We start from the raw sequence: 24,981 nt of genomic DNA, 5'->3' as shown, positions 1-24,981 counted from the left end.
TATATATATATAACATAATTTCAGAAATGGCATATTTCAGAACATCTCGCAACAGAGATCGGAAATCAGAATAAACAGATTTCAAAACTTAGCTCATAATATATCATATCAAAACAGAAACAGATATAACACTGAAATTCATCATGTTATTCATAGTTATTGATAATTTTTCTCAATATGTTACTCCTCTAACGGGTGAGGTCATACCTCGGTTTTATACCGACCGAGTTGGGGCCATACCACGGTTTTATACCTACCATGTGGGGCCATAACAGAACTTATCAGAGTTTAGGAATTCCTTCCACTTCTAACTCAAATCATAAAAGTGCTTTTCAAATTTGGAACAAAAAGAGTCGAATCATGACAATGCTATTCTTCATCTACACACAAATTTTATATTCCATCTTTGACCCTATTTTTGGCACCATTTCCACTTAATGCCCATGCAATAAATTCAAACAACACAATTAAGGGCAAAGTAGAAAATTAACAATGGAAAAATTTTGCCCTTCTATTCACACTTTTGTAGATAGAGTAGATATTGGGAACCTTTTCGCGAGGTGTTGAAACTGATATAGAGTAGGTTATGTAATGTAGGCCAGCATAGCCTACAGTTCTGATTCCATGAAAGCAGGTTGTTCATGAGAAAAAAAGTAATCTCCTTTAAAAATTCTTTCATGAGCATATATTTATTTATGCACGAGTTTTCCCTAGATATGAACAAATAAATTAGAAAAATAGATAAAAGTTTGTGACAGACAAAAAAATTTTCTTGGATGCGCAGGGCACAAACTTTATCATCAAAAATATCAGGAGGCTGTCCATCTTTTTGCACCGTCTATGCTGTTTCTAAAGGAAAATTGGCATCATTGCGCCCATCAGATTCAAAATCGATAAGAAGCACGAGAGATGATGGTTCTGATGCAAGTTGTTTCACTCGCAATTCTTCGAGCTCGCAAACAAGTATCTTTTCTGACTTGCGCTTGTTTGTCCAGAGGATGTTGGACTCTTCTTATAAGTTGCTTAAAATATTTTATTGAGTTAACTGCATATATTACACCTGTGAAATCCCGAGATTGTTAAAAACTCCGTTAAAAAAATGATCTATTAACTACCCATATTTTCAAATCTTGAGCACGCGCACTCTTGTCCATACTTGTTTTCAAGTATGTGTGTGCTCAAACACGGGGAGATGATAGATTTTTTATTCATAAGAAATTTTCAGCAATCTCGTGATTTCATAAGGATAGTCAGATAACGTTAATTTTTTTTAGGAAGAAACTACCAATAATTTTTTAAGATCATGTACATTTGATTCAATATATCCCCAATACTCTCTCTAAATTCCAAATTATGCTAAAATCCTTTTTTCTCTGACTATATTTTTCTTTGCCCACTCATTTGATTTCTCATTTTCCGAACTTTTCTTTCCGATGACAACTTATTTTGTTTGACAGTTTAGTTTTAAAATAAAATGTAAGAATTTTCAAGTCATTGAAGCATCTTTTAAAGCTCTTAAATCTCACAAGATATTAAGTTTAACCAAACAACTCCAATGCTACTTAGTGGTACACAAAAGATTCGAGTTTTGTAACTCCAATTCTACTCAGTTGTCCACGAAAGATTCGAGTTTTGCCACTCCAATTCTACTCAGAGGTACAAGAAAGAGATTCGAGTTTTGTCTCTAACAGCCTTATTTGAATTGACTATTGAAGTTCGTTTTCACATGTATAATGACTTTATTTTGAACATGTTCCTTGGTGAACATAACGTGTGCATGAACTAGTCATGGATGACTTCAGGTTTTCCAATTGCTACCAATCGAGTTGTTGTGTTTTCAGAGTCGACAAAGCGAAGCTCGTCAATGAGTTCAATGTCTCAGATACGTTCATCTTCACTACCGGTGCAGCGTTTTCAAACTTCGAACAAGACCTCTCTTCGAAAAAGGATACCTTCTAGTGGAGTCACACATTCTATAAGTTCATCTCTCGCTGCTGTAGATGAGAGAAATGATTTTTCCGATGGTTCAGATATTAATGAAGTATCCAGCCAAATTTCTAGCTGCAGAAGCTCGACCTTAGGCACTCCTCCATTGGATCAAGCTTCAACTTCTGAAGCCTCAGCAGAGAATCAGGTGAGGGATTTGTAGTTCGGCCACATTTTCAACAAGCTTCTGAACAAAATAAAGTAATGTTTCAAAATTGAAGCAATAAAAAAATTGAAACATGTTGTCTATTTAGCTATTTTATCATACATTTCATCTCTCAGAAGTCCTGCAAAATTATAGTATTCCACGAGTTTTTTTGTTCATTTTCTGTAGGCCAACATCAATTTTGAGCTAGAAAAATTGAGAATTGAACTCCGACATGTCAGAGGAATGTATGCAATGGCCCAAGGGGAAGCGATTGAGGCATCTAGGAAGGTATATTTTGAATATATGATATATGATACTGGATTACTTGCTAAAAAGCTGCCAGGAGTTTCTAGTAACTCTTTTCCAACTTAAAACGCTTTTTGTTTTTGCTTCTTCACATATTTTCGTTATATCTACTCTTGTTTCAAGATGTATTTATGATACATATCATGTTTTACTTTCTTGCTTTGGATCAGCTTAACGAACTTCACAAACGGCATTTGGACGAAGAAAATACACTTAAGCAAGTAAGTTTAAAAGAGGAGGAATTAACAAAGTTAGCCAGACAGGAGAAAGAGAGATATGAAGCTGCCAAAAGAGAAGCTGATTATGCGAATGAACGTGCTGAAAGAGAAGCTGCAGAAAGAAAATTGGCAGAGGTTAGAGCATCTCGTGAAACTAGAGAAAAGGAAAACCTCGAAAATGCCTTGATGGGATCTTTCTATCAGTACCGAAAATTTACTTGGGAAGAAATCATATCCGCGACTTCAACATTTTCTGAAAATCTTAAACTTGGAAATGGAGCATATGGAACCGTGTATAAAGGCATTTTTCATCACATCACCGCGGCTGTGAAAATTCTCCATGCCAAGGAAGCTAGTAGAACTAAACAATTTCTGCGGGAGGTATATATATGCCTTTCCCTAAAATGAATTATGAGAAATCAAACAATATTTTCTGGAATCAGATTTCTTGCTACTATGGTATATCTTCCTTATGATTTTACTATTTGGAGAGATTTATGAGGTCGATCTTTCATCCGTATGTCCAATAAAGTCTGAACCAATTAATTTCTGTATCTTTATTATTTCTTGGTTTCTTGTTTGAAGTTGGAAATTTTAAGCCAAATTCGCCATCCACACTTGCTGATTCTTCTTGGTGCATGTCCTGATCATGCTTGCCTGGTGTATGAGTTCATGGAGAATGGTAACCTCGAGGATAGACTGCTCAAGAAAAACAACACGCCTCCGCTTTTATGGTTTGACAGATACCGAATTGCCTGGGAGGTAGCCTCAGCTCTTGTATTCCTTCACAACTCGAAGCCAAATGCCATCATACATCGTGATTTAAAACCAGCAAACATCTTGCTTGACCATAACTACGTAAGTAAAATTGGAGATGTGGGCCTTTCGGAAATTGTTAATGAAGATTCTTTTTCAATGTCAATGAATTACAAGGACACGACTCTAGTGGGCACACTTGGCTATTTTGATCCTGAGTACCAAAGAACCGGACAAGTATCCCCGAAGTCTGACGTCTATGCTTTAGGAATTGTTATTCTGCAATTGCTGACGGCAAAACCAGCCAAAGGACTGGCTCATATTGTAGAAGTTGCAATGGAGAAAGATTGTTTTATTGAGGTATTGGATCAAGTGGCTGGTGCATGGCCCATAGAAGAAACAGAACATTTGGCTCGAATGGCGTTAAAGTGCACCGAACTTAAGGGAAGTGACAGGCCCGATTTACACGACCAAGTTTTACCAGCTTTGGAGAAACTTAAAGAAGTCGTGGAAAGAGCACGAAAATTGGCATTACCTTGTGGGCCACCGCCGCCTAACCATTTCATCTGTCCTATTCTCAAGGTTTCCCTAATGTCTCTCAATTATATGAAAATCATTTTACTTTTGTTGCAACTGCCCATGTCGCCGAAATTATCTGTATTTATCAAATCTATTTGTTTTGTTTGAGAGGATTGATTGTCTGTGTTGTCTTATTTGGCTTTCTACACGGCACCAAAATCTAACTGTGATGTTTGCGCCGTTGTGCGGTTTACAAGCCACTGTCATCACATATAATTGTTTGTATAGCGGCAGATAATCAATCTTACACATTTGCCAAGAAAATGGTCGAATCTCTCATTCAAGAAACTCTCTTCCTGTCATATCTTATTCATGTATGAATAACTTGTACATTTTTTGTTTCAGGAGATTATGACCGACCCTTGTGTTGCTGCGGACGGATATACTTATGAACGAATGGCGATAGAGGCGTGGCTCGAGAAGAAAAACACATCTCCAAAAACCAACTTACCTTTCCCAAACAAAAGTCTTACACCAAATTACACCCTTCTGTCAGCTATCATGGAATGGAAATCTGGCAAATAGTAAGAAAACTTCATCTGATATCAATATCCCCATATGGTCTTAGTTAATTTTCTTAAAGGTGTTTATATTCTTAGTTTCTTCCAAATGTATAAAGCTTTGTTTGATGGTAGTGATAGAAATAAAAAAGTTAAAGAAAGAAGACTTGAATCTCATCAGAGCGTGTTTGGATAAGTGATTTGAATTTGTGAGGAGATTTCAATTCAAAGTATTTGAAATCTACTCAAATTTTAGGTTCATGAAATACTTTGTTGGGATGGATCTACATGAATTTTCAAATAAATTTTTGAATAAACTATTTTATTTTTCTGTCTAATACTGATTCTAGCCAAATTTACTCCCACATTACCAGATAAGCATCTTTTGGTCGTGGCTTCTTCAGTTGACGTTCTAGCGTGGAGATTAACTATACAGAAGCTGAATAATATTACAAATAAGTATAATAACTATCATGGATTCATGTAGTGACGGAGCAAGAGGATGGGCGAGTGCGACCGTCACCTCGCAAATTTTTTAATTTCATTGAGTAGAGGTTTAAAATTAATTACATATGTTTTTTCATTTTCTCTCCTAATAAATATTAGTTATTGTCCTCCTAGAATTTTTAAAATATTTTTTTGCCTCCAACCTCCATTTTCTGGCAACGTCTAGCGTGAATTACATCGGTATCCGCCCGAGCGGTAGTCCGGGTGACTTGTTTTTTTTCGATATTTTTTATACATAAAATTTTGTCTTATTTTTCGGTACTCCGCGGACTCAATTTGTCAATATTAGCTCAACTATGATTTAGAAAATTATAGTCCGGGTAGAAATGAAAATCTGGCTCCGTCACTCACTGTCGGTAGGGGTCACTTACAAACTTGCATCTCCTTCAAGATTACAAGCCATCAAAAGAAAAAATTACAGCGATAAGGAACTTGAAAAATTCATCTCACACTTTTCATTTCGTGTTTTGGTTTTAGAAGACAGCAGTCTTCACTATTGACAAAATTAGATGGATTTTATCATTGACATTTTGTTTTCATCACTTGATAAAATAAAATCTAAAACAAATATTGTTTAAATTATTTTCTTTCATTTGTTTTTCCATATAATTTTTTATCATTAAATTAATTAAATAATTAAATTTCACTAGCTCCAAAGTCGTTATCCCTTTGCTTGCCCGCAAATTGGTTCTGATTGCTCCAAACAAGCAATAGTCAAACCACCATAAAATGATTTTGATACTCCAACTAATTACAATAAATGCAATAAACACAAAAGTCATATTATCCTCATCGATAAGTACTAACAATAAATGAAATAAACACAAAAAATCACTTTGCAGTTATTTTTGTTTTAAAAAATTATTTATTTAAATATATGTTAATTTAGTTTTCGAAAAAAATTTATACACGTATCTATCAACTTATTTTATTATTTTATTATTATTAGTAATATGATTAATAATAATAATAATAATAATAATAATAATAATAATAGTTGGAATATGGAAAAAAAGCAGCTTCAGCGAGGTAGCAGACGATGCCATGTTGACAGCTGCGTATGGTTGCTTGGACGCTGTAATTTTGCAGCGTCCATTGCTATTAGTGGCAAAAGCTGCAAAATATGTCATTGATGGTGGCGTTTTGCCTTAATTTTGCAAAACTCCACCATCTATCTTATTTTAAAAAAACCCTCCAAGAAAATGGCCGAACCGACCTTCAAAAGACAACAAACTAGTCAATCACAATGAACAAATTCTGTGTGACAAGCTCGTCAGAAAAAATATTAGTATATATGTGAATTTTTTTGATGCAATAGACATCAAAATATAATCATAACAACGACAAATGCTATATATTGCAAAATCTCTTAAGAGGCATTATAAAAATTCCTTATAAATTATGCTCATTGACATTTTTCAATGTCCCTATAAATTAATATAGGAGACACTCATAAACATAAATATGGAAGGCACGTTAAAATGACCTTATAAATTACTACTAGTGACATTTTTTAATGTCATTATAAATTAATATAGGAGGATTTTGTAAGTGTCAATATAAATAAGAGAAGTTTTCTTGTAAGACAATCTGACATATCTTTATTTGTGAAATAAGTCAATCTTGTTGATATTTACAAAGTGTCAATATAAATAAGAGAAGTTTTCTTGTGAGACTGTCTGACAGATCTTTATCTGTAAAATAAGTCAATCTTGTTGATATTTACACTAAAAAGTAATCATAAAAAGTAATATTTTTTTTATGGGTGTCTCGAATAAAATATCTGTTTCACAAAGTGACCCGTAATATTATCTCACATGAGTTTTTGTGTATAAATAATCATACGTGACATTTAACTGTCATTGTTGATATAAAAACCAGACACACATAAATGTCCCTAAAACATGACTTTTCCTTAAGTTTTAAGGGCATATTTTTTATGTTCTTAAAGGAATATATTCTTGTAGTGGCGAGAATTGAAATTGAATTTCCATGTGATTGTGTTCGTTTCACAAGGTTTTGTTTGTATATTTAAGCTAAAGTTTGGTTGGGATTTAATTAACAGCCGTTGGGCTGATATTATCATTCTTTTTTATTAAAACATTCACTCAACTTTCATTTGAGCACACACGCAAAATAATAAATAAAGTATAAATTTAAATATAATAATTTAGTATTTCAATAATTCATGCCCTAATTAATGTGAGGCAAAAACTTGTGTGAGACGGTCTCACGAGTCGTATTTGTGAGACAAATATCTTATTTGGGTCATCAATGAAAAATTATTACTTTTTATGATAAGAGTATTACTTTTTATTGTGAACCATGAAAAAATATTACTTTTTATACTAAGAGTATTATTTTTTATTGTGAATATCGGTAGGGTTGACCCGTCACACAGATAAATATTCGTGAAACTATCTCACAGAGAGCTACTCTTAATGTGAAGAGAGATTACTAATATATATTAGATAGAAAATAAAATTTAAAAAGTGATGAATTAGTTAAACTGATTTCAAGAGAATTGAAAGTTAAAAAAAATGGTGATGTGTTATTTTCGTTTTCTCTAGCAAGTTCATGTATCCAATCATTCAAATTGCAAGGTTTGTTATAAAATCGACTCTTCATCTACTTAATTAATATTTATCTATTAATCAACTACCTAATCAAATTAAATTAACAAATAGAACATAATTTTGACATAAAAATATATAAATAGTTGACAAATTAAATAAAATAATAAAAAAATTGTGAATTCTCGACTTTACCCTGAAAACACATATGTCTGGATAAGGATGACAACTTTTTCCATGAGTATGGGGCCTCACGTGGAAAACCTGAAAATGCGACGGGGATCCCCGACTTTTTCGGGTTTGATGATTTTTTAAAATCCTCGAATCAGGTATGAGATTATTATCCTCATACCCGAACTCGTCCCGAAAGTAGTATCAATAATAAAATAATAATATTATTAATAGTATAATAATAATATTATTTTTTAAAATATTAATAATAATATTATTATTAATATTGATATTAATATTAATATTAATAATATCATTAATAGTAATAGATGATAATAAGTTTTGATTTTAAAAAATCTCCGAATCCGTTCTCATCTTGTCACATTAATATTTTTGAAATGAAGATGTGGTCGGGGATGAGAAGTTGATCCCCGCAGTTTCGGGTTCGAGGAATCCCCGAAAAAGCAGGAATCGAGACGGATACGAGGGTGGATATGAAATTCCAAGATGGAGATTGGGATTTCAAACGCACCCCATTGCAATCCCTATGATTGGAGGATATTTTCGTATCCCATCGCTATTTGTTTTTGTTTTAAAACTTTTTGGGTTATGTACTCATATAAGTGAAAAAAAAAATTCACGTTTTAATTATTCTTTCAGTGAATAACTTTTAGATATTGTATGATAATTGAATGTCGTATTCGAGGATCTCACATCTTGATAAGTAGACCCGATCATGATTCATGACAACCATGGAACGAAATCAGAAATGTCTCTGAAAAGCCAAAATCAAAACCACTTTTTGATTCTACTTCCGGATTTGATTCCGATTTCCACCTTCATTTGAACCAGAACCATCGAATTTTAAAATTAAAATCGTTGGTTTTGGAACCATGGTCGAACCTCACGATAAAAGTAAAAAAAAAAAAAAAAAGAATTAATTTTGTTGAAGAACTTTTGCAAGTAGCTCGTCCCATCTCCTTCATTATCCTCACACAAGTTCAATTCAATAATGCAACTAAACAGCAGACTTTACGCGTCTGTTTGTTTTCAATCTGACGTGCTTAGAGGTGAACCACCAAATCTTTTAATTATACATACTAATTAAGCTGGTAAATTCGGACATAAACACAAATATTATTATTACCAAAAGTTTAAGATTTACAATATAAACATTTACCCACAAATTTACATTCAACATCTAAAGACTAAAATCACATGGAATAAAAATTAAGCACATCAAAGAGAGTGAATATACTGAAATCCACCAACGTTTGGATACTTCAAAGATGACCCAACAATTCCACCTTCGAACTCCATCAAATCTACAAAAGTCTTGCGTACAATGTTGTATCTCACGACTTTCCCAGGAATCTGCAAAACCAAGAACGAATCCCCGTCTTCCTCACCTCTGACCACAGCCGAAACCTCGAAAACGAAGCCGCACCAGAACATAGGGTTGCCCCGACTCGAAGCCATTGCAGGATTAGCCACGGCAACCACTGAAAGATCGACCTGGTACTTCACGAACCACTCGGAATAATCCCTTTTCAGCTCGTGAACAACGAGCTTCACTTGCGGACCACGCATGTCGATGAAATGCAAGTGACCGCAGGACTCTCCGAAGTAATGATCTCTCTTACAGTATCTGCTATATGTAAGAGGCAGCCTCGGCATTTTACTTAGTGTTTGACTGTGGACATTGAAGTACAATGATTCTGCATTTTCAACGGTATCTATCCAATTTATGGCGTTGTTCCAATACACCCCTTTCTCGAAATTTGCCGAAGAAGTGAAGGGCTGGCTTTGCACACGCCAACACTGGGTCTCAGACGAGTAAACTATGATCTGGAAATGCGAATCCCGGTCCGTGCCCTGACGCGATTCAAATGACCAGACACAGACTATTTTGTAGTGAAATGACTCGACAGGATCATAGGCCAAATTGATCCCACGAATTCTTTTCCAAATCCCATTTGTTTCATCTGGTTTTGGTAGGATTGAAAAGTACTTCTTGGTGGTGGGATTGTAAACAAAGTATTCAAGATCATTATTCAGTACATTGATCTTGTTGCAACAAAGCATCAATCCATTGCAAGATTGCAAGATTCTGCTCCCAGAAGGCCGGTGATCTTTGATAAATTCAACAGACTTGTCGGAATTAAAAGGGACGAATTCATATTCATAGCATCGATAATCTTCGCTGGAATTCGCAGAGGAAAGGGGCAAGAAGAGGCCAACTGCCGGGTTCGGATTGGGACTGAGAAGTTGACAGAATTTTGGATCACTGATTAGATAAAACCAGCGTTTGGAAACTAACTTGAAACGAAGTACTGATTTTGTGGGCAGGCGAAGCAAGATTTCAGTTAAGAGATCAGCGATGGAGGCTACGATTTCTGCAGATTTAGCCTGTGGAGAGCATTGCAATTGGATTTCCATTTTGTAGTTGTGTTGTTTCCCAACATTTTGCTTGTATATTAAAGCTAAGTTTGGTTGGAATTCAATTGCCGTTAGGAAGATATTGTTAATTCGTTTAGTATTCAACTTTCATTTTCTATGATTTTAAAATTTATTCTTGAATCATTTTTACTACTACTATTTTTCCTAATATAATGACTAGTTTGATATTTTTGGAGAGCAATCATATTCAAAAAACTTGTATTATTACCAAATGATAATAAAAAAAATACATATAAAACAATATAGAATGAAATAAAATATTTTTTTTAAAAAAATGAAATAGAATGTAATATGTCATAATTAAATATTATAATGAATGAAAGAAAGATAACAAGAAAAAGTTAAAAGTACAAAATCATAACCATAAAATGCTGTTAATTAGTGTCCGTTCAAATTGAANTATATATAATGATATATTAATTACTTATAAATTTAAATGAATCTGATCGGACGTAAATATATATATAATGATATATTAATTACTTATAAATTTATATGAATCTGATCGGACGTAACGTGTTAATAGTTGGAAGGAGATTTAAGAAGTGTCATTGTTTCGGATTTTCAAGCTTGATGATGATTTATGATGAAGAATCAAACATATTCAAGCAATTGAAGGAGTTCAAAGAAGAATATAATGAAGGAGTGCCGAGCAACCAAATATGCGAGTGTAAAATGACCCGAGAAAACGCACAGCCATGTGCTAGAAGTGGCACACCCACGCGCGCTCTGCTGGTCAAAGGCAGAACCGTGCGCACTCGCGCGAGTTCAAGTGCACCTACGCGCCGCGATGTAGATTTTAGTTATGGAAACCCTAGATTGCGATTTTGTTGTATTTTATTATATTAGGTAAAGACACGTGCGACGCACAAGAAAATACATTTCTGTTGTCCATAATTATTGTTAAAGAAATGAGATCAGAAGAGATTAATTTACAGAATTAAAATTATATATTAATGAGTTTCATGTTATTTTAGTCAATAGAAAATGAGTAATGTTACATGTACAAATAAATTTGTACAATAACTCTTACAACACAAAAAAATCAATAAAAAAATTTTATTTATCAAAAGCTAATGATAAATTAAATATAAAATCTCATTAGACAATAACAAAATCTCACGATATAATTGTTGTAAATATCGCAGTACGATATATTGGTTGTTCTTTTAACATTATATATAGGAAATTCAATGCAATATAATTTGTACAACAAGTATTATAAAATGAGTGCAAAAGATACTTCTTTAAAAATTTTATGTGTTATAAATCTAAGGTTATTCTTGAATGGAATGATTTCAATACATACAAATGTATTTTTGTTATTCAGTGAAGTAACATCGTAAACTTCAAAGCCACTCATTTCATGTGTATATAGTAGTATTTCATGTTAATTATGATATATTTCAAGCCACCCAATAATGATGTAATTTGAAATTCATTCTACTTTATATAAATAATAAAATATAAATAAGTCATGTGTATATTCAATATTTGATCTATTGTTTCATTGTTAGCAATAAAATTATAATTCTAATCCATGAATTTGAAATCAATTCATCCAAACGCAATCTAAATAAATTAATAATTGTTGAAAAACATATAAGTAATAAATCTTATAATTTTGTATAAATTAAACATTGGAGAAAATATAATATAGAAGTGATATCATAATAATAATTAAAATTAAATTTGAGAGAAGAAAAAATTATAATACATAGCGTTGACCACTTATTTTACCACGTGCTACTGATTTATGAAAAATAAAAATACAATATAGATAATATATTCTATATCTTAAATTAAATTATTGCGTCAAATGTTTTTTTCCTTTATATTTTCAATTTTTATTGCTTTCACGATTTTTTTTGTCATCAGCTTTTTCTTCTTTTTGAAAAAAAAAAACAATATTATCATCATCTTCATTAGCAAATCTTATGGTACTGTCAACATCAATCATTTGCATTTTCATATCTGTATTTTGTGATTCTTTTGTTGGACAACTTTTTTTTTATAATAATTTTGATGCTGAAAATCTTTATGTGCAATAATTTAATTATCCTCAATATTCATTCTTGTGTTGTTATCGTCTTCTATTATTTATATTTAAATATTGTTATAATTGAGACAATTGATGATAGTTTTTTTTCTTTTTAATTTTTTGTTATATGGAATCTACTGATATCTTTTTGCATTCAATGTTTCGTTGTTGAAATTTTTTCTTATATTTTGAATGTGTTAAATTATAAATTATTTAAATCGTTTTGCCCATTTTGAGAAGAAATGTATATTTTTCTCTAGCCTCTACAGGTCTCCACACAAATTAAGTTTTTTTGGAAATTTTTTTCGTTTAATCTACAAGCAAATAAAACAAAAAAATTTTGTTATTTCAGTTTTCTACAAATTAAGTTTCTTTTTCGTAAAAAATCTTTTAACTTAATTTACAAGCAAATAAAACCAATGAATGTTGATTATTTCATCGTCTAGACAACTGAAAAATATGATTTAATTCATATTATATTAATTTATCAAAAAATGTTCAACTCTTAGTAGGAGTGTTCAAACTCCGGATAAAACCGAAAATCCAAATCGAAAAAACCGAACACTGAATCGAACCGAAAACAGAATTTTATAATTCGGATATAAATGTTAAACCGAAATTTATTTGGTTTGTTTTCGGATTATATATGTCAAAACCGAACCGACCGAAAAAACCAAAATTTTATTAAATTAATAATTTAATTTTTATTATATATTTTTTGAGATGATATCAGTGAATGATGAATTATTTTGAATAATATGTAGTTGATTGTTGTTTATTTAATTTATTTAGACTTTATTTTTAAATGTTTTACTAAGAAATCATATAAAAAGATAACATATTATATTTTACAATATATTTATCTTATTAATTTAAATAATTGTATCAAAACAAAAATAATCGATCGAAATAATCGAACCATTTTGGTAGAAAACCGAACCGAAGAAAAATGGTTCGGATATCAGATTATATATTTGTAAAATCAAAAACCAAAAAAACCGAAAACCGAACCGAACCGACCGATGAACACCCCTAACTCTTAGTGATATAATACATTTATGCAATAAATTATTTAAAAACAAAAATTCAAAATTACAATCAACATATTTTTTTTTATATTTCATACTATATTATTGGAAGTATTAAATTTTTATATATTAATTTTTTTCTTGAGAAACTTCTTGCATATATAAACTTATTCAAAAGATTATAGATTTACAAAATAAAACAAATCATATTCAATTTAATAATTTGTGAAAAATATATGTTCACTTCATCTATAAGCAAATAAAAACCAAATAATTTTGACCTTTCTTATTATCAATCATAAGGAGAAATATAGAGTAATGCTAATGAATAATTTTTGTAAAGATTTATTCATAATAATTTTAAAAATTTACCTTCAAAGATATGTCATTTCAGATTACATAAAGCTATAATTGATTTTCTTATATCCATCTTTTATAAAAATACATTCTCGTCAATTGCAAGATCATCAAATAAGTAATTGTTATAGTTTGTGACCTTTACAAAGACGAAAAATAGTTAAAATTAGTAAAACTATATGTATTCTATGATATATTGTTAAATTTTAAAAATAAACTAAGGCTTTGAAAAATATTAGTTGGATTTTTTTTATAAAAAAATATAAATAGAATAAATACTCACGAAATATTTATAAGGTCATCTTTCTTCTATATCCGATAATGCTTCGTATCATTTTTGTGAAATGTATAACTGTCGAACCTTCTTCATAACACCAACCTATATGATTTAATTATTTGGCATCATTATTTTAATTCGTCGCTTTAAATTAAATAATCTCAATTAATGTAAAATAAAGGACATTTAACATCATGTCCTTACACAAATTTTTTTTTGTGGAAAAAATTCACTATATTTACAACCAAATAAAACAAAAGAATTTTGGTATTTCAATATTGTACAAACTAATTGTTTTGAGAAAAAATTATTTTCACTTCATCTATAAACAAATAAAACCTTTGAATTTTTGTATTTCAATATTCTCAAATTAATATTTTGTAGAAAAAAATATATTCAATTCATCTACAAAAAAATAAAAACCAAAGAATTTTGGAGTTTTATTCTTCTTGGCAACTTGATCCTTATCTAACATACGTAGATTGACAATTTTGACATCGTCACAATAATTGATTTTACAAAAACATCCTCACCAAATTAAAGATAAACTTCTTAAATATATAAAATCATTCAAAAGATTATAAATTTACAAAATAAAATAAATCACATTCAAACAAATATTTTTGTGAAAAACATTTGTTCACTTCATCTACAAGTAAATAAAAACCAAATAATTTTGACATTGTCTATGGAGAAGTAGTGCGTAATGCTAATGAATAATTTTTATAAAAAATTATTTATCATAATTTTAAAAATTTACATTCAAATATATATCTTTTAAGTTTACAAAAAGCTGTAAATATTTTGTCAATATATATCTCTTATAAAAATACTCCATCGTTAATTGCAAGAATATCTCATAAAGTAATTGTTATAGTTTATAGCCTTTAAAAAGAGAAAAAAATAGATAAAATTAATACAAATATATTTATGCAATCTTATATCGTTAAATTTTAGTAAATAACCAAGGCTTTGAAAAATATTAGTCGACTTTCTTTTTGATAAAGAAATATATATAGAACAAATACCCATGAAATATTTATTAGGATTATCTATTTTCATATCTGATAATTCTTGTATCATTTTGTAAATGTAATTAAATGTCGAACCTTCTTCATGACACCAACCTTAGTAAAACAAAAGAAAATTAGTTTAATTAGTTGGTTTCATTAGTTTAATTATTTGTTTTAAAATAATTAATCTTAATTAACGTAAAATAAAATATATTTAACATGGTATCCTTATACAAATTAACTTTTTTTGTGAAAAAATCTACAAATTAAGTTTTTTGTGAAAAAATTCTTTTCACTTCATCTATAAGCAAATAAAACCAGTATATTTTGGTATTTCAATCTTTTCAAATTAATATTTTTTGTGAAAAAAGTTTGTTCAATTTATCTACAAGAAAATAAAAATCAAATAATTTTAGAGTTTCATTTTTTTGGCAACTTGATCATTATCTAGCATAAATGTAGTTTGACAATTTTATCCTGATAATAATAACTGATTTTACAAAAATATTCTCACTAAATTTCTCTTGTATGTACAAACTAAGGACAAAGTTGACAATACACAATAGAAAAACTTTGACCTTGGTTATAAAAGCAAAAAATCTACAAATTAAGTTTTTTGTGAAAAAATTCTTTTCACTTCATCTATAAGCAAGTAAAATCAGTATATTTTGGTATTTCAATCTTCTCAAATTAATAATTTTTGTGAAAAAAGTTTGTTCAATTCATCTACAAGAAAATAAAAATCAAATAATTTTAGAGTTTCATTTTTTTGGCAACTTGATCATTATCTAGCATAAATGTAGTTTGACAATTTTTTCCTGATAATAATAACTGATTTTACAAAAATATTCTCACTAAATTTCTCTTGTATGTACAAACTAAGGACAAAGTTGACAATACACAATAGAAAAACTATGACCTTGGTTCACACTTTTATAATATGTATAGATATGCACATTGTATACACGAATTGAAATAGATATTGATTGAGTTTTAATATATTTTATGAGTTTTTTTTTTCTCAAATTCAAAACTTGGCTTTGTATACACATTTGTGTGTTTCTCAAATCAAACTTATCAAAGTCTTATACTTTGTGGCTTTTGTCGATTGTTCTTCTCTCGGATTATCAAAGACGAGTTCTTTGAAGATTTTTTTGAGATCGATTGTTATCTTCGTGAATATTTGTTGCTAGGCTTTTCGTAGCTTAGAAGTGAATATCACAAATCGTTGCTTGTTTCAAAAAGATTAAGACAACACAACGTTCTTTATTTCATCGAATCGAGGAGGTGACTCCGTTTTTTAGCGTGCTTGGTTTTCGTGATTGAGGAATCGCATCATAAATAGTTACAAAATCGAATTCAAATATTATAAATGTTTAACATGTTGTAGATTTAAGCTAAGTTTGGTTGGAATTCCGCAGCCGTTGGGATGAAATTATCACTCAATTTTGGGAGAGAACGTCCATCGCAACCTAATATTCAACTATCGAATTTCATTTGATTTTTAATTATAATTTTTAATTTTGGAAAAATTACAATAATTGTACTGTAAATTAATCTTTTTGACTTTTGGTCCGGGCTAGAAGTTTCTCTTAAATAAAAATATTGTAACAAGAACAAGCGTACGATTCATAGAAATAAAATATCCAAAACCCACCAATTTATAAGATGAATTTTCTAATTTTTCAATTAGAGCAGTTGAGATTATTTATTAATGTGTAGTTCGTGTATATATAGCAATAGTGATGATGTATGTATTAATAGGATTGCTTGACGGATAATCGTTGAACTACAATAACTTGGTTCTTGAAATATTGAATACCGATGAATTAAATTAAGTTTGGTTTTCAAACCAAAAGAAAGTCACTCAAAATAATCTTTCGTAGAAACCGATGAAATATTTTGTAAACCATTTAAAAGATATGCAAGTTGAATGAGTAAAAACATTTTGGTCGGAATATTTTATCAAACATTTGTTATGCAATATTTTGGTTATGAAGAACATATAAAATGTGTCACGCCCCGAACCTAGAGCGTGGTATCGGCGTTGCTTTCAATTAAAATTCAAAAACAACAAGTCTCATAGTATAGAATTTAACTAAAAACCAATTTATTATTCCATGACGAAATTTGATCTTACATCCCAACGCACAAATCATAAATCAAATACATAAGCGGAAGCTAAAACTTATCATCATAGGGACAACAAAAATCAAATAATATCATCACTTCTAAATGTTTCCTTTCTCATCAGCCCAAGATTATGTATGCTATTCCTCTTCGAGTTTCCTTTCATTCTTATCTGAGGAGAGAAATAAGGAGGTGATTGTTTGGAAAAACACTCAGCAAGTGGGGGCCAATCGTACACGCGAATATCAAAATATACATATAATATGAGTTCAACGGTGACAATTCGCCTAATATGTCATGACATGAGTCAATACATGAGACAAACAGAATTCGAAACAAGGCATAAATGGATATAATAAACTGAGCATAAACTTATACAAAGAACTGTTATTCATATATTTATTCATGGTATACTGATCAGTCCCTAATTGTTACTCCTCTAAGGGGACGAGCACATATATCGGTTATTATAATCCACCGCATCAGAGTCTTATCTTATCTTATCATGTTTCGGAAATTTCCTTGCCACTTTTAATTTGAATCATAACAGTGCATTTTCAAGATTTCGTAGAATAACATAGGAATCATGCAGAACGAACATATATGGAATCAAATGACATGAAACGAGTAGTACTGTACGATCGAGCTTTCAAAAGCATAGACATCATTATTTTAAAACATATATATAAGTCCGCTTACCTCGATCTCGGCTTCATATAGTGGAAACTATTATTGATCATCTTCTATCGTCAACTTCATGTCATAGCTTAAGAATTATATTTCATAAAGATATCCTTAAATATCCACAAGTACACAATACCAAATGTATCCACATAAAATATGATTATTTTCAGTGCCTTCAATCCCTATTCCACTACTCTAATTTAATAAAAAGAATGAATAAATATTAGTATGGAGAAGAATAAGTTGTGTCAATTTGACAAAATGAAATGAATTGGAATAGTACTTAATAAATTTGGTGGTGATAAAATATAAGGTTTATGGCTTGTCTCTCCACTCTCTTGGTAAGAAAAGAGAAAATGTGTTGAGAGGATTTATATAATATACAAAAGTGACATGAAAGATTGATAATTTATTTAGGAGAAATTATTATCACATTGAAAAGAATTTATGAAAATGAGTTACAACTTTTAAATAATAATAATTTCATATTAATATTGAAATTAAGATAAATCATTAAAATAATGACAATTTTGTTTCATTATTAGATAAAAAATTTTTTAAATATATTTTATTTATTATATCGTAAATTTGGTAATGAATATCACATTAATGTTTCAATATTTCATCTTAAAAACAGTACTAAGTAAATAAATAGACACATATTTGTTTATGGATGTTCGGAGATCAACAACTCCATATCACCTCTTATTCCTCATAGGAATGATTCACTAGAATACTTTGATTTATTCAACTCTTTATACAAACTCCATTTCGACTTAAGACTTATATCTTGCCTAATCGAAACTCCTAGCACACTCTCGATTGTAGATCGCAATCTCACAATCCACATATTGTTTAATGTATCTTATGTTAATACTACAAACACATTCTTTAATGTCTTTATATGAAGTACTCAATTAAACTTCGAAGCTCAACTCATATGTATATATGTGAGTGATTGTGTGTGAGGATTTAATCTTTTTACAATGTATTTATCTCTCAAATTTACCCTCACACATTGGGCCTGCTCTCATTCTATCTAGTTTCTTTATATAGGTTGTCAATGTTTTGAATTCACTTCCAAATATTGTATTTGATATTCAAGATGTTGTATTTATAGGCTCCATGAATTATATATACCTTAGCCACAAGAATATGACTGTTGGAAAGTTTCTGCACTGTTTTTGATATTGAAATGGTCATTTCCATCTTTCTGGCCACTTTTCCCTAGCATAACTGATTTTGACATTTTGTTCAGTTTGGCTCTACAGCTAGACTGATCATTCAGTTTGGCTCGTCTGCTAGACTGGTTATTCAGTTTGGCTCGTTTGCGAAACTGAACCAAACTGACGAGGTCAGCTGAAATGCTGCAGAACTTGTATTTTTATCATCATTTATCAGAATCTTATAGTTCGATTCAAACTTTGACTTGTGAATATGATTTATATATCATCGTATTAGCTTTGTATGCGAATTGTTTCAATTGGATAACCGAGCTGACCAGACTGACCAAAATACCATAACTGCTCATATCCAACTGATCATTGCTGACCGGTTAAAATGGTGAGCCTTTCTGCCATCATTTTGCCTAGATAACATCCGATTTAGCTCCTCAACTGACTTGAAATACAACTTGTCCCAAATTGAGTCTCTGTTCAGTGGATTTGATGGTTTGTCATTTTCGCTATTGAGCTGTGAGATATTATCAAAAAACTGAAGCTAGATAGTTTTTCAGTTTGGCTAAATTCGAATTCTAGCTTCTAACCTGAGCTAGCAACTACACACTCAAGTAAATATGTTAGAAACACAATAACAAGTTTTGTTATAATTAAAATCAAGATTTCTTGTATTTCTCAACCCAAAAATCTCTTTTTTTATAATTACAAAACTTGGATAAATAATGATTTCAATTAACATATTTTTTACCTTTTTTGTGTGAATAAAAAAGATAGATTTTAAAAAAAATTTTGCAAAAAATTTCTCATCCACAATATTTAAAATCATAACTAGCTCTCAAATTGAACAAATAAATTGCTTTTTCTCGTGCATGACCATGCCGCAAATTTTATACTACTGTGATCCTCTACAAGTCTAATTTGCAATGCAAAAAGCGGTTTGTCATTTGGACATCTGAACAAAGATTTATGCCATTTTCACAAGGTTGCTGTAAGTTACCAAAAAATTGAAACTTTTCAAATATGTGTTAGAAATATGAAATGAATTTTAAAACTAAAAATAAAAATCAATTTCAAACGCCCTTTCAAAAACAACCCACTCTGATACCAATAGATCGATTAAGGGATAATCATTGAGCTACAATAGTTCGGTTCTTGAAATATTGAACACCGATGGATTAAATCAAGTTTGATTTTAAAACCAAACGGAAGACACTCAAAATAATCTTTCGTAGAAATCGATTAAACATTTTGTAAACGATTTAAAAAACATACAAGTTGAATAAGTAAAAAAATTTTGGTTGAAACATTTTATCAATATTTGGTATGAAATATTTTGGTATTTGAAGAACACATAAAATGCTTCAACAACACATCTTAAAAACAATACCAAGTAAATAAATGCAATAACTAATTAGACACGAATTTGTTTATCGATGTTGATATTAACAACTTCTACGTCACTCTTTTTTTCACCTAGGAATGATCCACCAGAAGAATTTGATTTATACAATCATTTATACAAATCCGACTTATGACTTAACCCTTGCCTAATCAAAACTCCTAGCACACTCTCGATTGTAGGCCGCAACCTCACAATCCGCATAATGTTTAACGTCTCTTATGGCAAGACAGCCAAGACTACAAACACAATCTTTAATGTCTTTGTATGAAGACTTACACAACTAAAATTCGAAGCTCAACTCTCATATATTTGTGTGAGTGATTGTGTGTGATGATTTAATCTTTTACCGCGTGTTTATCTCTCAAAATGTATCCTCACACATTGGACGTGCTCTAAATCTAGCTAATTTCTTCATGCAGGCAGCTCATGCTTTGAATCCACTTCCAAAGCTTTTATTTGATCTTCAAGATGTTGTATTTATATGATCCAAAAATAATATATACATTAGACACAAGAATGTGACTGTTTAGAAAGTTTTTGTACCTTTTCTGATATTGAAACAGTCGTTTCCGCCTTGCTGGCCACTTTTCTCGAGCGTAACTGATTTTGACGTTTTTGTTCAGTGGGACTCTTCAATTAGACTGATCATTTCGTTTGGCTCTCTGCTAGACCGATCATTCAATTAGGCTCATCGGCTAAACTAGTTTGGCGTATCTGCTAAATTGAACTAAACTGATGAGTCTGCTGAAATCAACCATGCTAATTTCAGCCTGCACAAAACTCGTATCTTCATCGTCAGTAATTAGCATTTTACACCCCAATTCAGATTTTCACTTGTGAATTTGATTGGTATATCATCGTCTTAGCTTTGTAACGCATACTGAATCGTTTTATTTGGATAACTGAGCTGATCAATTTGACTAAATTACAGTAACTGCTCATGCTCAACCGATCAGTGCTAATCAGCCAAACTGATGAACCTTGCTGCCATCATTTTGCCTAAATAACATCCGATTTAACCCAACTAACGTGAAATACTTATCCTAAATTGTGTTTTATGTTCATTGATTTTAATGATTTGATTGGAGTTCCTTCTTCCAACTTGAGTTAGCAACTACACATTTGAGTAAATATGTTAGAAAAATAATAACAAGTTTTGTTATAATCAAAATCTAGATTTTTTGTGTTTCTCAATCCAACATGCTTCTTTTCTGTTTTATGTAGCAAGTACATTAATCAAATCATATTATAATTCAAATTACAAGATTTCTTTACCAATGGACCACTTATTCACTCAATTAATATTTAACTAATAACGAGCTAATTACTAATCATATTAAATGAATAACTAAATATAATTTTTTAAATTATAAATGGGAACATTTCACATTTAAAAATAAAATATCATACTAAAACTGAAATTTGACAACATAGACTATTAATATCATAAAGAGACAAACATAAATGACAAAAATTATAATTTTTTCTTAACAAATACTAACTTAATTAGTGACTGATTTTTAAAATTCTACTAAGTTATTAAAAAAATTAGAAAACAAATTAATTCCAATAACTCAAATGGTTAACAGGGAAAATTAAATAAATAAAGAATATATATCATTAAAAAAAATCAGGAAAATCGATATCCATACAGCCAGCTTTTTATGATTCAAATCGAATTATTCCAATATCATTATTCAATATTCTATTGTTATTTCGAGTGAGTCTCTGTTAAATCAAGAGTTCTACTGTCAATGTATTTGTATAAGATGATCGGCTAATCATCTCATTGTAAAATAAAAACTTATTAATAAATCTCATATTTTTTGTTTTCAAATGAGATGATTGGTCGATCATCTTATACAAAACTAAAATCAAGAGTAGATCTCCCAATACAGCATAAACTCACCATGTTACTTCAATGTTTTGTAAAGCGACGATAAAGCGAGATTTCATCCGGTAATATGTAAAAACATAAATAAATTAAACTACCGATTATGCATTTTTTGAGAAAGTAAATATCCTGAATTTCAGGATTTGGAATGATTCTCCAGCCGCTGCCAATTTCTCCTCCTTTGGATTTGGTGACTTTTAAACGTAATTTTTCTCATCAACTTTTGTAGTTCACATGTGATTAAATTGAACTAGAAATAGAATTTCAATACACGTAAAATATATTTTTTAACCAGCTTACTTTTTATATTGGATCAGAGCAGTTTAAGCCATACAACTATAATTATAAATTTTAAAAACATAGGAATTAATTACCAAAAATATTTTGTAAATCGGTTTATAAATACATTTTCGATTATCCAATTAATCAAAATTTGTTCTTAATACAATAAAATTTGTATTTATATTTCATAATGAATTTGGCTTTCTTCAATCTGCTAATATGGTGACCGACATTGCTGATATATCCGGCAGAAAACGAGAATGCTTACGGAAGTCATAATAATATCTAAAAAACAATCTGTTACGCATGTATGATCAAACGTTTTTCGTTTTACCAAAACTCATTTCTAATGACGACAGTAAAATTCAAATTTTTTAAATCATACAACAATTGTAAGGAATATTGCTTGACAGATGTAAATAAATCAATCAGTAGCAGTATAAGATTGTAAATTTGTGTTTTATCAGAATTAAGTGTTGTGTCAAATGTTACAACATTTGAGACAACATGCAGCGGAATATTAAAGTTTATAACACAAATTGAATTTAAATAAATACGATAGACAAGATTAAATTTGTACTTGTGCGGTGCCTCATGGCAAAAATTAATCACTAGAAAACCAAAACGTTTACAAAAAACCAATCACTAGTGATCTAAACACAAATCAATTTCCTCAACATATTTAGAAAATAAATGCTTTCTAAAACAACCAACAATAATAAAATGTAATTAAAAAAGCAAAATGTGATCCCGAAAAGCACGAGCAACTAAACACGACCTTCAGCCAACATTGTTACGGAATTTATTTTTCTGAAATTTTCGGTTGCTTGAATTTTCTGCGTGGAAAACTCTCGCTCTTTGATATCCAACTTCTTATTTATAAGTCTAGGTTTTATCAATAAAGAATCCTACACAATATGGAAAGTTAAAGTTTTGTTATTCACAAACTCTATTTAAACAAAGATATCATATCTCCATTAAATCTTAGCATAATTATAACATTAAATACCATATTATCTAGAAAGACAAAATCTCAATAAATATTAACCAAAACAAATCAATAAAGAAAAAGATAATATTAAGAAAATCATTTTAAGTTAAGATATTATAAATAGAGAAAATATATTTCCCTTCAACAATAATCATAAAACAGTAACATCAAAAACTTGATCCACGAAAACTTTTCACGAAATCACATATCTCATTACGTATCTTCCTTACATACGCTTAAACCAACCGGCAATAACATTATAACTAAAATCTTTTAAATTATATATTCATTTAAACCCCACGTTTCCAATTTCGACGCTAATCACTCACTATAAGTAAATATGATTGATTATCAATAATTTTAAACATGGGCCTAGTAAAAAGTAGCAGCAATAATTGAGCACTAAATCTAACATGGACCAGTAATAAATATCAACATGTGGATGTTATTAACCAATGACCCACGATGTTTGTTTTTTTTTTTTTTTTTAATATTAAATTTTTATTTCAGACGCTTGTCAATAATAATGACAATAACATTAATAACACAACGATCGTGAATGTGATGGATACAGGGGCTACAAATACGATCGTACATATAACATTATTCTTAAAAAATCTTGCAAAATGTGGTCGAAATCAATTTCGGGGCATATTTTGCTTTGATTGGTGGGGTTATATATGCAATGCCCCAAATTGCTGTAATCATCCAGACTGGCACTTTGATTTTATTTTTTTTTAAATTTTTTCGAAGTTATATATTATAATTTGTGTTTGGATTGATTAATTTGAAACGAAGAATTTCAAATTTTTTTGATTTATATGATGAATGATTTGGAGTTGAGGAAATATTTGAGAAGATGATTTGAAATGATTTATTAATTAAAACTTTGTAATATCTATTTATATACAACTCAAGATACTACGTTTGGATTAGTTTTTAATCATTTATGCGTATTAGCTTCATCAAATTTCTAATATAAATATGAACTATAATATCAAGATTAGAATATAATTAGCTAAAAATATAATTAAAATCCAACTACAGGTGAATGAGTTTATCTAATTTATACACCACTTTATACATTAATTTATGAGAATAAAAATTTAAATTGTTTTTAATCATGATTCAAAACTTGTAATACCATTTAATTAAATAGGTATGTATAAAATATTTTATTTATATTACTCATTAATTTATTACTAATAAAATACCAATAAAAATTAAAATAGCTAAAATATATTAACATACATTAAACAAATATTTTTTATCTTTTGGCGCGTACTAGGTAAACTTCCGTACTAACACAATAACTTTCAAATGAAATTAGTCAAAATTTTATCTTAATACAAATTATTATGGTCAGTTTGGAACGAACGATGAGTTAAACGATTAACACACTCATCTTGAAGTTCCTGATCGAACAAGATGTAACAAGAATCGAACAATAGCGATTCCGAACATCATATAAGAAATTATGATTTTCTACACATCTAAATT

The 24,981-nt window shown here is 29.9% G+C and overlaps 2 protein-coding genes across 6 annotated transcripts in view; one reads left to right on the top strand and one right to left on the bottom strand.

Moving 5' to 3' along the window:
- LOC140983028 (U-box domain-containing protein 35) overlaps positions 1-5,082 on the top strand; it is an 8,499-nt gene extending 3,417 nt beyond the window's left edge. For 3 of the 5 annotated variants that reach the window (XM_073449891.1, XM_073449889.1, XM_073449890.1), the window contains 7 exons: positions 785-963; positions 1,803-2,134; positions 2,321-2,422; positions 2,611-3,039; positions 3,244-3,996; positions 4,339-4,517; positions 4,844-5,082. In XM_073449891.1, the coding sequence (XP_073305992.1) occupies positions 785-963; positions 1,803-2,134; positions 2,321-2,422; positions 2,611-3,039; positions 3,244-3,996; positions 4,339-4,517; positions 4,844-4,871 (2,002 nt within the window). In that variant the 3' untranslated portion in view covers positions 4,872-5,082. The remainder of the gene's footprint in view (positions 1-784; positions 964-1,802; positions 2,135-2,320; positions 2,423-2,610; positions 3,040-3,243; positions 3,997-4,338; positions 4,518-4,843) is intronic. The other 2 variants (XM_073449892.1, XM_073449893.1) reach the window with 2 other exon arrangements.
- Positions 5,083-8,815: 3,733 nt separating this feature from the next.
- LOC140983623 (F-box protein At5g07610-like) lies at positions 8,816-10,273 on the bottom strand. Its single transcript, XM_073450745.1, has one exon. It carries the CDS (start codon positions 10,181-10,183, stop codon positions 8,984-8,986), a length of 1,200 nt encoding a protein of 399 aa, XP_073306846.1. The 5' UTR covers positions 10,184-10,273; the 3' UTR covers positions 8,816-8,983.
- Between the last annotated feature and the right edge of the window lie 14,708 nt (positions 10,274-24,981).

The sequence above is a fragment of the Primulina huaijiensis genome, chromosome 8 (assembly GCF_012295235.1).
Source record: "Primulina huaijiensis isolate GDHJ02 chromosome 8, ASM1229523v2, whole genome shotgun sequence".
NCBI lineage: Eukaryota > Viridiplantae > Streptophyta > Magnoliopsida > Lamiales > Gesneriaceae > Primulina > Primulina huaijiensis.
Note: the sequence above shows the minus strand (reverse complement) of the source record. Positions and strands in the feature narration are given on the sequence as shown.